Raw genomic sequence first — 14,607 nt, forward strand, 5'->3', positions numbered from 1 at the left:
GCCATGCTGGTCTCGAACTCCTGACCTCGTGATCTGCCTGCCTTGGCCTCCCAAAATGCTGGGATTATAAGCATGAGCCACCACGCCCAGCCAGATCCTGTGTTAAAAAAAAAAAAAAGAAAAAAAAAATGTCTTAACCTTCAGAAAGTATCAGGATTACTGAGGGCTTGTTTACAATGCATAGTCTTAGAGACCTCCCTCCAGGTTTTGAGTAAGACCTGGGATTGGGTACACTTAACAAATGCCTCAGGTAATTCTTTTTTTTTCTTTTTTCTTTTTTTTTTTTGAGATTGAGTCTTGCTCTGTCACCCAGGCTGGAGTGCAATGGCATGATCTCAGCTCACTGCAACCTCTGTCTCCCAGGTTCAAGCGATTCTCCTCCTGCAGCCTCCTGAGTAGCTGGGATTACAGGTGTGTGCCACCACACCCAGCTCATTTTTGTATTTTTAAGAGAGATAGGGTTTCACCATGTTGGTCAGGCTGGCCTCAAACTCCTGACCTCGTGATCTGCCCACCTCAGCCTCCCAAAGTGCTGGGATTACAGGCATGAGCCACGGTGTCTGCCTCAGGTAATTCTTCAAAGTCCCAAACACTGCCTTAAACCAGGAATAGACTGACTTCTACTGTAAATGGGCCAGAGAGTAAACACCTTTGGCTTTGTGGGCCAGATGTCTCTGTAACTACTCAACTCTTGCTTTGGTGGTGGAAAAAAAAAAAAAAAAAAAAAAAAAAAAAAAAAAGGCCATAGGTTCATAAATGAATGGGTGTGGCTGTGTTCCAATAAAATTTTATTTATAAAAATAGGTGGTAAGCCTGATTCAGTGTGTGGGCCATCGTCTGCCGGTCCCTGTTCTCTTCTATATATAACCAATAAAGACACAGAGATGTATGTATAAAAAAGTGATATGTCTTTAATTTAAAATTATGACCTGGAAATAACTAGTCAGTTTAAGTGATCCAGACTTCCTCTTCATACCCAAATGGAACAGACACAATATTGGCTCAGATTTCCAACCCCAGAACAAAACCAAACCGAATCCTTGGGAAGTCCCTGCAGTGACCTTGCTGGGGCCATCAGACTGCACAGAGTGCAGGCGTCCAAGCTCCTGGGCTGCTGTTCTCCAGCCACACTGAGAAGAGCTTTCCCTCTTCCAGCAACTCCCTCGCTGGGTCCGATATCCCCCGTCACCTCCCTTTTAGCTGGCACTGCACGAATGCCTCCACAGAGAGGCTGACACTACAGCAGTCACTTCCAAACTGTCTTCGGTGCATCTTCAGGGCCACCTTCCTGTGGTCACAATAGAGGAGCTGAGCATTCTAAATGTTCCTGCCCAGGAGGGCGGCGTCTTCACTTTTTAGCTGAGGTCTGGAGCCCTGAGTTGTAACCATTGGTCACGTGTGGCTGAGGCACCGGCAGCAAATCGGCAAACTTGGGAAACGATCTGGGGAGATGTAAGGGCCTTGGTAATTGATGGTAAGTCTGAAAATGAAACAGACAAATGGCATCTGGGTAAAATCCTTACAGACATGTCAGAAGAGAAAGTGTAAAATGGAACAGGGAACAGCACCTCCTTCAGCACTCCAAGGCTCTGCCTGCTCTTCCCTGAGCACAGAATCCAAAGGGTCCCATTTCTGGTGTGTGTGTGTGTTTTGTTTTGTTTTGTTTTTGAGATGGAGTCTCGCTCTGTCGCCAGGCTGGAGTGCAGTGGCGCGATCCAGGCTCACTGCAACCTCCGCCTCCTGGGTTCAAGCGATTCTCCTGCCTCAGCCTCCTGAGTAGCTGGGATTACAGGTGCACACCACCACGCCCAGCTAATTTTTGTATTTTTCGTAGAGACGGGGTTTCACCATGTTGGCCAGGATGGTCTCGATCTCTTGACCTCGTGATCCACCCGCCTCGGCCTCCCAAAGTGCTGGGATTACAGGCTTGAGCCACCGCGCCCGGCCAGGGTCCCACTTCTTAGGTTGGCTTCGCCTCTTCCTCATCCTACATTCAGGGTCAAGAATGGCTTTGGATTCGCTCAGCCACTCAGAGAGAGTCTCAAGAGAACAGGAGGCACTGAGGGCTGTGGCAGGGGAAGAGTCCAGCGTGTGATGCTCAGCAGGGCTTTTTTTGCTGAATTTTGGAAATGTGGAGTCAGCAGAGGAGGAAGGGTGTGGCCACAGGGCGGCCCTCCTGGAGGCCTTCCTAGGAGGGGTTCACACACAGAACAAATACAACTGGCTAGAAGCAAGCCTCCGCGCAAAGCCAACAGGTCACTCAGACCCACTGCAGTGGGGCAGCAAGCTTCCACACTAGTTGGCTTTCTCGAAAATTTACAGCATCCAAAGCTTGACCTGAGTCAAAAGCTCTAGGGGCAAACCACCAAAGGACTACCCAGAGATGCTGTGGAAATCCAGAGAGTGGCCAAACCGTCCTCATCACACACAGTATTCCTGAGCCAGACTGGCTGCACACTGCATGCATTACGGAGGCGTCCCAGCGCAGTACTTAACAAGGGCCTGTGCTGTGCCTGGGGTGGGGTCAGGGGAGAGCACAACAGTCATTGGAGTCCCCTGAGAACTGAGGCACAGTGAGAAGGAGAAAAGGGTGGGGTTTCCTCCTTAGGCAAAGTCACACTGCCTCCCAAGGGAGGAAGATATTATTGCTCAACTGCCAGCACCAGTGACATGACCCTACTTGAAAGGATGGCACCTGGGGTAGGGCAGCTCAGGAGAGACCCAGGCTGGGCGACAGCCCCCAGTGACAGCCCGCTGTGTTGTTCCTTACAGTTGTCCAAGACCAAGGCTGGGTCATGTCACAAGCCTGGGGTCGTGACAACACGTGTCCCATCACATGCACCTGTGACCCCCAGCTAACCAATCTTCTGGGTCTTAGCAAGGCAGCTCAAGTAGGGGGAGTAAGAGTTTGGGTCCCGGGAGCCCAACAAATTCCTCTTCTCAAAAACAGTGCAACCCCTAAGCGTTTATTAAAGAGGGAGCTGTGCACATGGCCGGCCTAAGGCCAAGGCCAATCACAGGACCCACTTACAAGACCATGGAGTTTTCATCCCATCATGGCAGAAGGCTGGCCTGACCCCTGCCCTCACTGGATGATGCTGTCTGGCTGCCCATTCTGGGCCACCTGCCCAGGGTCAGAGGTGGGGGCCGGGTTAGCTGTGTTGCTCTGCAGGTAGCGGCGGAAATCTTTGATCATGGGCCGGAGGACCTGGATGAGGACGCTCAGGGCAGCCTGTGTGCCCTCCATGGCCTGGGCCTGGCGCTCCTGGGCACAGGCCTGCACTTCCTGGGAGCGGCGGATCATCTGCAGTAGGTCATTTTGCTGCTCCAGGTGCTGTGCGATCTCCTTCACATGCAGGTTGGTGACCCGCTGCTCCTGTATCAGCTTGGCGGAGTTGAGAGCAATGCGGCTCTTGAGCGCTTGCGGCTTGACCGATGTGTCTGCATGCTGGGCCATCATGTCCACAGGGGCCTCTGGTGGCAGCGGCGGGGGCGCCTCAGCCGTGCAGTACTCCACCACGCCCTCCTCCAGCGTGTGATAGGTAGTCTCTGTGGGGACTGCGGGGTAGAAAGAACAGAGGCCAAGGGAGGTCACTTTCTGGAAGGAATACAGCTGGCTGTATAGGGTGGGGAAGAGGCCATAAAGTCCTGTCCTGGAGGGACATAAAGGGAAATCCAGGCCATCCCTGGCTGCATAGCTATTCAGTTATAAATCTAGAATCTAAGGGGTTCAGAATCTTAATCTACTTGGTAATCAAAGGGCCAGCCCTGAATCTGGCAAAAGCAAAGATGTTGATCCTAATACTAGCAAAACTTTTAGAGCAACTACCACATGTCAGGCACTTTGTACTCATTAGCTCAACAAATCCTCAAAATGACACCAAGAGGTCGGTGCTGTCATCTTCATCTTCCAGAAATGAGAAAACAGACCAATAAATGTAGAATGACTTGCTAAGGTCACAGAACTTATTCAGCAGAGCCAAGAGGCAAACCCAGGTCTCCCTAACAGCAGAGCCCAATGTGCTCCTGACCTCCACGCTGGGCTGCTCCTGGCTAAGAAAGGCACCCCCTGCCGGGCGCGGTGTGTCACACCTGTAATCCCAGCACTTTGGGAGGCCGAGGTGGGTGGATCACCTGAGGTTAGGAGTTCGAGACCAGCCTGACCAACATGGAGAAACCCCGTCTCTATTAAAAATACAAAATTAGCCAGGCGTGGTGGTGCGTGCCTGTAATCCCAGCTACTTGGGAGGCTGAGGCAGGAGAATCGCTTTAACCTGGGAGACGGAGGTTGCAGTGAGCCGAGATCGTGCCATTGCACTCCAGCCTGGGCAACAAGAGCGAGACTCCGTTTCACAAAAAAAAAAAAAAAGAAAGGCACCCCAGAGGCTGGGTCACATGCTCTCTGTGGTACCAGTGAAGCAGGCATCTTGGGTGGGACTCTACACATGCTCTTTGCAGCCACATTAGTCCTACCTCCTTTGATGCTTTCTGGTTTTTTTGTTTTGTTTTGTTTTTTTGAGTCGGCGTTTTGCTCTTTGCCCTGTCGCCCAGGTTGGAGTTCAGTGGCACGATCTTGGCTCACTGCAACCTCCGCCTCCCGGGTTCAAGAGATTCTCGTGCCTCAGCCTCCCGAGTAGCTGGGACTACAGGCGCCCGCCTCCAAGCCTGGGTAATTTTTGTATTTTTAGTAGAGACGGGGTTTCACCATATTGGCCAGGCTGGTCTCGAACTCCTGACCTCAAGTGATCCGCCCACCTCAGCCTCCCAAAGTGCTGGGATTATAGGAGTGAGCCACTGTGCCCGGTCCTTTGATGCTTTGACTTGACTTCCTAGGCCCCTGTGGTCAAGCAGAAAAGGAGGTGGGAATGGGGCAGCGGTAGCTTAAGTGCCCAGTCAATGTCTCCCTGTCTCTCATCATCTGGGTCAATGGGATACTTAAACGTTTACCCTTCCTGTTCCAGAGCAGCATCTGACTTGGACCCGTGTTTGTCCCCCTTACCCTACCCCAGTGTATTCTTGAGAAATACGCATTGCAAGGGGATGGCACTCACACATCCACCCAACTTCCCCAACCCTCACTGAGAACCAGTGAATGATCCAGCTCACAGCCATCACAAGCGAGCAGAGGTAACAGTCACGGGTACAAATCCTTCTCTGAACTAAAAAATCCAACCAAAGTTAGCTCTGTTGTCATTCCTAGCTGAGAACCTTGGAAAGGATCCTCGCTGGGCTGTTTGGGCCTCCACACATGTGGGAGAGGTCAAGCTCCTCCATCCTTCAATGCCAATGTCAGCTATGTGTCCCCACGCCACCAAGAAGCCCCCTTCCTCTTCTGGGGCCTTAGATTTTCCCAACTGATGGTGAAGCTATTCCTATATGTGTCATCTCTGTCCTACTAGAATATAACTGGCCTATATTTTAGACAACTTGGTAATCCCAGTGCCCAGCACAGGGTTTGGTACAGAATAAGTGCTAATGTTTGATGAATGAATGAATGAATGGAGTAGATTAACACCAGGAACCAGGAGGCTCCCAAGCAGCACCTGATCAAAGATCCCCCGCACTGAAAACAGAATCCAGATGTTGTCTCACTTGGGCAGTGTTATTCCCATCAATTTTTTTAACAAATATGGCCTGGCTGTCTACTACAAGCTGAGCCCTGTGAAAATCCTCTGGGGATACAGACACGGTCTCTTGTCTTCAAGGACCACCCAGTTCGGCAAGTGGAGGTAAGTCATGGACAAACATGGTGGCAATGCTCAGTGGTGAGCTATCCAGCACATCAGAAGTCCAGCCCACGTGCTGAGGAAGTCCCAAAGAGAGCAAGATCACTTTTGTCTGGGGTGCTGCTCTTGGAAGGCCTCATGGTCTTCCAAGACCCCCATCTGACCTCTGACCCTTGGCAGCCAACCTTCCCCAGGCCACCCCAGAGCTTGCTGACCCTTCCCACTTATGCACGCCGCCTGGGCAGGAGAGGTCACTCACTCTGTGTCAGGGTGACCGTGGCTGCGGCTGCGGTGGCCGAGGGTCCGAGGGCCACAGGGTGGATCTCTGTGGTGCTGGGCAGGCTGATGATGGTGGCCTCGCCCAGCAGGTTGCAGATACGTTGTTGCATGGGGGTCAGCAGCACTGGGGCTACAGCTGGGCCACCGCCGCCACTGCCACCGCCTGTCCCAGGTCCCCCAGCTCCGTCCTCCTCAGTGGACCCCGGCGCCTCACCACCCTCCACGGCGGCCCGGACCTGGGCAACCTTGCGACGGACCTCAGTCTTGAGGTCAGACCACTTCTTCTTGACCTCAGGCAGCTCCCTGCGGCAGGTGGCCACAGCGTTGACCCTTCTCAGGATGCCGTGCCAGGCCGCGCTCTTGGCGGCCAGGGGGACCCCGGCGTTGAAGTGGTTCACCAGCAGGTGCTTCTTCAGCTCCAGCTCCTCCACGATGATCTCCACCTCCCGCTCCGAGAAGTTCATCTTCCTCTTCTTGGCTGGGACGGCCATGGCCTCTCCCCTTCCCTCTTTTTAAAGAAATTATAATCCCCTCAAGCGCCCCAATTCTCCTTCTCTTCTCCCTCAGCCTCGCCCCTCACCCACCCCCTACAGGGGATAGGCCAGGCTTGCTCGAGGCCAAGCACTAGGCCTTTGGTAACCCCCCTCGCTACGCAAAGTGCGTAGGGCCCAGCCCCAACCGGCCCGGCCGCTGCCAGCCAGCGGCGTAATGGCTTCCTGAATCTGCCTCTTCCGCCGAGGTGTGCGGAGATCCGCCCACTTCCCCTCTTCCCGCCTCCCAGCGCTTCTCCGGGAGAACCCGCCTTCCCGGTTGGTAGAGGCTCAAATATCACGTCGATCACTGGTTCTTTCGGTCTGTCGCTCAGCTACAGAGCACGCCCACTTACTGTAATTCGCCTGATCATTGGTTTAAAATTGTGTCTGTCGCCCAGAGCGCCCCGCCCACCTAACCTTTATTCACTTCCATTGGAAAATCATTCTGTCGTTCAATTATCAGTATTAAGACGATTAAGCCGTTAAATTCAGCTATTTTATTGGTGGTTTAGGGAGTTAGATTACCAAAACCCTGCTTCCTGAGGATACTTCGTGCTTTTGGCCGTGAGCCATGAGTCAATTTTAAATTCCTCCCACCGGCACAAACTCTGCCCCGCAACTGCAGTTCATAAATGCTCTCACACAAATCCTATTTCCCACCGGAGGCTACGATCTCTGCGTACACGACCGCTCCTCCCATCCTTAAGATCCTGCAGTCTAAACAGAGTTAGTTCATCAATGGAAACTGGACACGGGGCCTTCCGCCTGCCAATCACAAGATTCCTGCCTATCGCTGCGTGATTTTCTCTCTCTTGGCCCCCGGCTCAGCCAATCCCCGCCTCCCTCAGTTTGAATCGGCCCCAGGCGGAACAGGGTGACCCAGCCCACCCCATTGATCCGGGTAGTCCGGGGCGGTGTGGGCTGCCCTTAGGCAGGCTCCGCCCCTCCCGGCTCTCCATCCGAGCCTGTGATTGGCCTTCGGTGCGCCAGGGGCGTGGCCGGTGAGGCGGGGCGCGAAGGGGCGGGGCTCCCGGAAGCCGCCCCTCCCGCCAGCTTGCCGGCGTTTCAGAGCCCGCGCTCGCAGCTCCAGAGCGCCTGGCGTGCCTTCCGCACGGTCCACGCCGGCCGGCCGCCCCAGCCCCCGCCAGCGCCCGGAGCCCCTGCCTCGCACCCGATGGTGAGCAGTGTGTTGTGCCGCTGTGTGGCCTCCCCGCCGCCGGACGCCGCCGCCTCTTCGTCTGCCTCGTCGCCGGCGTCCGTGGGGGACCCCTGCGGCGGCGCTATCTGCGGGGACCCGGACCACCGGCTGCGCCTGTGGAGACTGTTTCAGACGCTCGACGTCAACCGGGACGGCGGCCTGTGTGTCAACGACCTGGCGGTGGGGTTGCGGCGCCTGGGACTGCACCGCACGGAGGGCGAGCTCCGGGTAGGCTGCGCGCATCCTCAGCACCGGCGGGGAGGGAGCCCCTCGAGGGCCGGGTGACAGGTCTGGGCCGCTGGTGACAGGTCTCGGGGGACGGCCCCTTGGGCTGCGCGGGATCCCTACTGTCCAGAGGAAGGATGCACCCTGACTCACTGAGGGACACCCCACTTACGCCCTGATGGGAGTGGGGCTCTTTCCTGACTTCTTTGGGTGCTTGAGCCGGGTTCTTCGTGGACACAGGTGGGCACCCTCTGGGCTTTCTGATGGGTGAAAAGCCCTTTCTTGCCCGGGCTTTCCCCAGAGTAGAAGGCTCAGGAGTGTGCCTTTGTCACTTCCTGACCTCGAGGCCAAGCTGGACGCTCCCTTCACCCATGGATGGGTTCATCCATCGGTCCCCAGCAGCACCCCCTCCTTTCCCTCTCGTTTCCATGCCAGCCGTGGGCCCTGATCTGGTTCCTCTCAGGAGCATGTGGGAGTTGAAAAAAAAATTGGTATTGGGGTTTCAGGCTGATCCGTGTGGACGTGGGCGGTGAAGACTGACAGTTCTCATGATTTAGGCTCATCCCCATTGCCCTGTTTATCCAGAAAATGGGATCGTGATCCCTGCGGGTTGGAGTGTGGATGAAGTGAAAGAATCTGGAGGAATTTTTTTTCTGAAAGTCAAAGCGAGATTGTTACTGTTGTGGGCTCTTGGCCGAGGTGTGGGAATAGGGGCGCAGAGAAATGGTCATCCCTGGGCCTGCCAGGAAGAGAAGTGCTGGCCTTTCTGTATGAGAACCTCAGAGCAGGGGCTGTTTCTTTCCCTTCTGTCTCTTCCCCTTCAGTCTGACTTGGCAGATGTAGCTGCCATTTTCCCAAGTATTTCATTTACTGTGGCTTAGCCTGATTTACAACCTGGAATAGGACTCCTGAGTACTTTACCTAAGAACCTGTTTCTCTGCTGAGTTAGTTTGGTCTATTTGTACACACGACAATTAGAGAATCTCACAGCCAAGTATGAAGAGAATCTGGTAAACCGCCAATGAATTAAATCAATTTGTTGGGTGGGTGTACATAGGTGTTGTTAACTCATGTACAAGATTATTGGATCAGCATCCAAGGTGTTGAGCCGTAACTATTAGGATCAGCCTAGGAGGACCAAGAGTAACACTACGCAACATAGAATCGTTGAGTTAAGTCCAAGAGATTTAGAGACAAGGTTTTTTTTGTTGTTTGTTTTGAGACAGAGTCTGGTTCTGTCTCCCAGGCTGGAGTGCAGTGGTGCGATCTCAGCTCACTGCAGCCTCCGCCTCCCGGGTGCAAGAGATTCTCCTGTCTCATCCTCCCCAGTAACTGGGATTACAGGCACATGCCACCATACACAGCTAATTTTTGTATTTTTAGTAGAGACGGGCTTTCACCATGTTGGCCAGGTTGGTCTCGGGCTCCTAACCTCAGGTGATCCACCTGCCTCGGCCTCCCAGAGTGTTGGGATTACAGGCGTGAGCCACTGCACCCGGCTAGAGACTAGTTTAAAAAAAAAATGTTTCCAGTTTTACACAAAATAGTGTTGTGAACTAGAGATTTTCCTGTATGTATCTGATGAATACTCACTTGAAAAGATAGAATGGCTGGCTGGGCACAGGGGCTCACGCCTGTAATCCCAGCACTTCCTGGGAGGCCGAGCTGGGTGGATCACCTGAGGTTGGGAGTTTGAGACCAGCCTGACCAACATGGATAAACCCTGTCTCTACTAAAAATACAAAATTACCTGGGCGTGGTGGCGCATGCCTGTAATCCCAGCTACTCGGGAGGCTGAGGCAGGAGAATCGCTTGAACCCAGGAGGCAGAGGTTGCGCCATTGCACTCCAGCCTGGGCAACGAGAGTGAAACTCCATCTCAAAAAAAAAAAAAAAAAAAAAAAAGAAAGAAAGAAAAGGAAAGAAAAGATAGGAAGGCTAAACCCAGAGGGTTTCTGTGTCAAACCTACCCACTTGGCATTGCTGCCAGGCACATTGAGAACATCTGGCTGTGGGAGAATGTTAAATGTTTACACCATGCTTTGTGCCTCAACTAGAGTCACAGCGTTCTCGAGATTCGAGGCACATCTGATATTGATCCTAATCTGTTTTTTTAGTGGTGAATTTCTCGGGGCAAATAAGGAGAAAGTGATCATTTTTCTTTCTGGTTTTGAAAGAAAACTTTTGTTAACCAGAGAGCCTAGCCCCTTGGGGTCACTTTGGCTCTAAAATCTTTGACTCTGTGACAGATCTAAGTTCTCTGATATGGAGCATTTCTTCTTTATTCTTTTGGTGTGTGGGTTTAGTATAGAGTGTATTTCATTTATTTGTCTATTATTATTATTATTATTATTATTATTACTTTTCTGTGATGGAGTTTCACTTTTGTTGCCCAAGCGGGAGTGCAATGACACGGTCTCGGTCTCAGCTCACTGCAGCCTTCTCCTCGGGGGTTCAAGTGATTCTCCTGCCTCAGCCGCCTTCGGACTACAGGCACGCTGGGACTACAGGCGCGCGCCACCACACCCGGCTCATTTTTTTTTTGTATTTTTAGTCGAAACGGGGTTTAACCATGTTGGCCAGGCTGGTCTCAAACTCCTGACATCAGATGATCCACCCACCTCGGCCTCCCAAAGTGCTGGGATTATAGGCATGAGCCACCGCACCTGGTCTATTTATCTATTTTTTTTTTTTTTTTTTGAGTTGGAGTCTCGCTCTGTCACCCAGGCTGGAGTACAGTGGTGTGATCTCACTGAAACCTCTGCCTCCTGGGTTCAAGCAATTCTCCTGCCTCAGCTTCCTGAGTAGCTGGGATTACAGGCACCTGCCACCATCCCTGGCTAATTTTTGTATTATTAGTAGAGAAGGAATTTCACCATGTTGGCCAGGCTGGTCTCGAACTCCTGACCTCAAGTAATCTACCCACCTCAGCCTCCCAAAGTTCAGGGATTACAGGCGTGAGCAACTGCACTGGGCAGTATAGACTGTATTTCTACAACTTTTTTAGCTTTTGAACAAATTCAGTTGTTATACAGCTTTGAGATCAGAAATAATTTATTAGGTCATTACCTGTAAAGGAGCACATGTTAGTCCTGTGGGGAATGTTTGAAGTATTGGAGAGAAGATCTGCCTTTTTGTAAATAACTGGGCAACAGGAAGACACCCTGCCTCTTGTGCTCCCGTACCACTTCCTGTTGAATTAGTATTAACTGCCTACAGAAAAAGCATTAGTATTAACTGCCTACAGAAAAAGCAGTGCTGTGGCTTTGCAGAGCTAGCTGGAGCCGAAAGAGAACTCTGGGGCCCTTTGGGTCAAAATGGGTCATCTGCCGCGGGAATAGATGTTGAAGAACACATCAGACTTTGGAAGATGCTTCCTATGGCCCATATGAAACCAGTGTGAGATGCTTGGGTTTGCAAAGGAATCAGCTGTGAGTGCTTATCAGAGGGTGATGGGTAAATCCAGGCCATGTGACTTCACAAAGCCTCTTAGCTTATAACAGTCTGGGTCAAGTTTTCTTTAAAAGTAAACCAGCAAGTTTTGCCGTCTGCCTTTGTTTGAAAGGAGATGGGACAGTCATAAAAAATTGCTTAAAATGGAAGTGGGCAGAGAAACCGATGGCAGCCAGCCAGGGAAATTTTCTTTGTAAAGGGCATGTAAGCGAGAAGCTTGTTCTGGGACAAAAAAAGGGAAGAGTTCATTAAAGAAGAAAGCAAAAAGATGACGACAACAGTAGTGACTTGGGGAGATGAGACTCAGCCAGAGCTAATTATAGATTGCCTATTTAAGGCATTTTCATGTGACCAAATAAAATCTGGGTCTTAAAACAAATTTAAAACATAGGTTAGAGCTCAGGCAGCCAATTAGAGGAAGAAAGCAAGCTGTGTTACATGTAAACAGTTGTCTCTTCAGCTGAGGCTTTTGGGCTCTTGTAAGGGGCTGGTGTTTATTGCAGGTGAGGTTCTAGATGAGCTGCAGTTTGTTCATTTAGAGACTGGCATCCACACCATCTCGTTTGAGCCTCACAAAAACCTGTGAAGTAAGCAAGTCAGTAAAATGATTTTTACTCCATGTTACTAGGGAAGGAACAATGGTTCAAAAAGACAATGGAACAACGTCAAATATCATTTGATTGCTAGGAAGTTGGACCAGAGAAGGAATTGGAACCATCTTCTGATTCCTGCTCCTCTCCTCGTTAACGCAGTTCTTTTCAGGAACATGAAGAGAATTCTCAAGTTCTTTTGGGGGAACTTGAGAAGGAGGAGGAGAGATCACTTAGAACCACTTATTTTGCTCCCAAAGTATAGGCTTCAAGATTATCCACAGTTGACCCTGTCAAAGAACAAGAATCCGCTCCCCTGTTTCTCTCCCGGACCTGAGCAATGCACATGAGGCAATCCCTATTGACTTGAAATTATTGAATGGAGATCAGTAATGTCAAGTTGGTATTGCTTAATCAGACAGACTGTTGAACTCTATACCTTTTAAATGTTTGGCCATTTGTGGATGTTTATCAAAAGAGCCAGACTTAGATAAGATAGTCTACAGAAGAAAGCTCCTTTCCAAGAGATAGACATTATTTGCTATAATGTAATGGCCCTTTAAGAAAAGAAAAATGCTTTTCGCAGATTGGATTAAATTCATGTATTAAACTAATTGTGTTATATTGTTGCATAATCGGTCCCTGGCTCAAAGTCATAATCATCAAGTCAACTAGAATACTTTTTTTTTTTTCAAGACAGAGTCTTGCTCTGTCACCCAGGCTGGAGTGCAGTGGCGTGATCTCAGCTCAATGAGACCTCCACCTCCTGGGCTCAAGCAGTTCTCTGCCTCAGCCTCCCATGTAGCTGGGATTACAGGCATGAGCCACCATGCTTGTTCTTGAGAAGATTTTTTTTTTTTCCTTTTTGAGACGGAGTCTCGCTCTGTCGCCCAGGCTAGAGTGCAGTGGCGCAATCTCAGCTCACTGCAACCTTCACCTCCCTGGTTCAAGCAATTCCCTGCCTTAGCCTCCCAAGTAGCTGAGATTACAGGCGCATGCCACCACGCCAGGCTAATTGTTTTGTATTTTTAGTAGAAACGGAGTTTCACCATGTTGGCCAGACTGGTCTCGAACTCCTGGCCTCAGGCAATCCGCCCGCTTCAGCCTCCCAAAGTGCTGGGATTACAGGCGTGAGCCACCATGCCCAGCTGAGAAGATTTTTTTTTTTTAAATGAGTTGATATTTGGAAAGATGCAGTCCCATACCCTGATCCTAAAACCAAGTAACAAATAAGAACAGGGCCAGGTGCGGTGGCTCACATCTGTAATCCCAGCACTTTGGGAGGCTGAGGCAGGTGGATTACCTGAGGTCAGGAGTTCACGACCAGCCTGGCCAACATGGTGAAACACTGTCTCTATTAAGAATACAAAAATTAGCCAGGCATGGTGGCACACACCTGTAATCCCAGCTATGTGGGAGGCTGAGGCAGGGAATTGCTTGAGCCCTGGAGACGGAGGTTGCAGTGAGCCAAGATCGTGCTGACACATGCCTGGCCAACAGAGCCAGACTCTGTCTCAAAAGAAAAAAAAAGAATATACGAAGCTGGCCACAATGGCTCATGCCTATAATCCTAGCACTTTACGAGGCTGAGGTGGACAGATGGCTTGCACCCAGGAGTTCGAGACCAGCCTGGGCAACTTGGTGAAACCCTGTCTCTACAATAAATACAAAAATTGGCCGGTCACAGTGGCTCGTGCCTGTAATCTCAACACTTTGGGAGGCTGAGGCAGGCGCATCACCTGAAGTGAGGAGTTCAAGACCAGCCTGGCCAACATGGTGAAACCCTGTCTCTACTAAAAATATAAAACTTAGCCAGGCGTGGTGGTGCATGCCTTTCTGTAGTCCCAGTTACTTGGGAGGCTGAGGGAGAATTGCTTGAACCTGGATGGCAGAGGTTGCAGTGAGCTGAGATCATGCCACTGCACTCCAGCCTTGGAGACAGAGTGAGACTTCATCTCAGAAACAACAACAACAACAAAATTAGCTGGGCATAGTGGCCCACACCTGTAGTCTAGCTACTTGGGAGGCTGGGGCAGGAGGATCACTTGAGCCTGGGAGGCTGAGGTTGCAGTGAGCAGAGACTGTGCCACTGCACTTCAGCCTGGGTAACAGAACAAGACCCTGTCTCAAAATAGATACAAATAGAGAGTGAGAGAGCACAAGCCTGTCTGATCTGGAGCTTCAACTGGATGAATTTTTTTGATGTTCAAAGAATTATTACTGGCCAGATACAAAGGCTCACGCCTGTAATCCTAGTACTTTGGGAGGCCAAGGTGGGTGGATTGCTTGAGCTCAGGAGTTTAAGACCAGCCTGGGCAACATAGCAAGACCCCATCTCTGTTTTTTATAAAATTAAAAAAAAAATTTTTTTAAATGAGGGTTTGAGTGTGGCAACTCACGCCTGTAATCTCAGTGCTTTGGGAGACTGAGGCGGGCAGATTGCCTGAGGTCAAGAGTTCAAGACTAGCTTGGCCAACATGTTGAAAACCCGTCTCTACTAAAAATACAAAAAAACTAGCCGGGCCAACACCTGGTGGGCACCAGTAATCCCAGCTACTCAGGAGGCTGAGGCAGGAGAATCACTTGAATCCGGGAGGCGGAGGT

At 51.0% G+C, this 14,607-nt stretch overlaps 2 protein-coding genes across 5 annotated transcripts in view; one reads left to right on the plus strand and one right to left on the minus strand.

Annotated features, from left to right (window-relative positions):
- Positions 1 to 887: 887 nt before the first annotated feature.
- Positions 888 to 6,741, minus strand: LOC105463968 (nuclear apoptosis inducing factor 1). Of its 3 annotated transcripts, none has more exons than XR_976612.3 (3): positions 5,986 to 6,741; positions 1,569 to 3,558; positions 888 to 1,480 (listed from the first exon to the last, which is right to left on the minus strand). XR_976612.3 is itself a non-coding variant. In XM_011711481.3 (2 exons), exons 1-2 carry the CDS (start codon positions 6,494 to 6,496, stop codon positions 3,086 to 3,088), a joined length of 984 nt encoding a protein of 327 aa, XP_011709783.1. In that variant the 5' UTR covers positions 6,497 to 6,741; the 3' UTR covers positions 888 to 3,085. The 3 variants fall into 3 exon arrangements, 1 of the variants encoding a protein (XP_011709783.1); XR_976613.3 differs by having other exon boundaries at positions 3,032 to 3,558; positions 5,986 to 6,740; XM_011711481.3 differs by having other exon boundaries at positions 888 to 3,558.
- Positions 6,742 to 7,614: 873 nt separating this feature from the next.
- Positions 7,615 to 14,607, plus strand: part of LOC105463969 (solute carrier family 25 member 25) — a 45,305-nt gene continuing 38,312 nt past the window's right edge. Inside the window, exon 1 of one of the 2 annotated variants that reach the window (XM_011711484.2) lies at positions 7,615 to 7,964. In XM_011711484.2, the coding sequence (XP_011709786.1) occupies positions 7,713 to 7,964 (252 nt within the window). In that variant the 5' untranslated portion in view covers positions 7,615 to 7,712. The remainder of the gene's footprint in view (positions 7,965 to 14,607) is intronic. The other variant, XM_011711482.2, reaches the window with a different exon arrangement.

Source organism: Macaca nemestrina, chromosome 14, assembly GCF_043159975.1.
Source record: "Macaca nemestrina isolate mMacNem1 chromosome 14, mMacNem.hap1, whole genome shotgun sequence".
Lineage (NCBI taxonomy): Eukaryota > Metazoa > Chordata > Mammalia > Primates > Cercopithecidae > Macaca > Macaca nemestrina.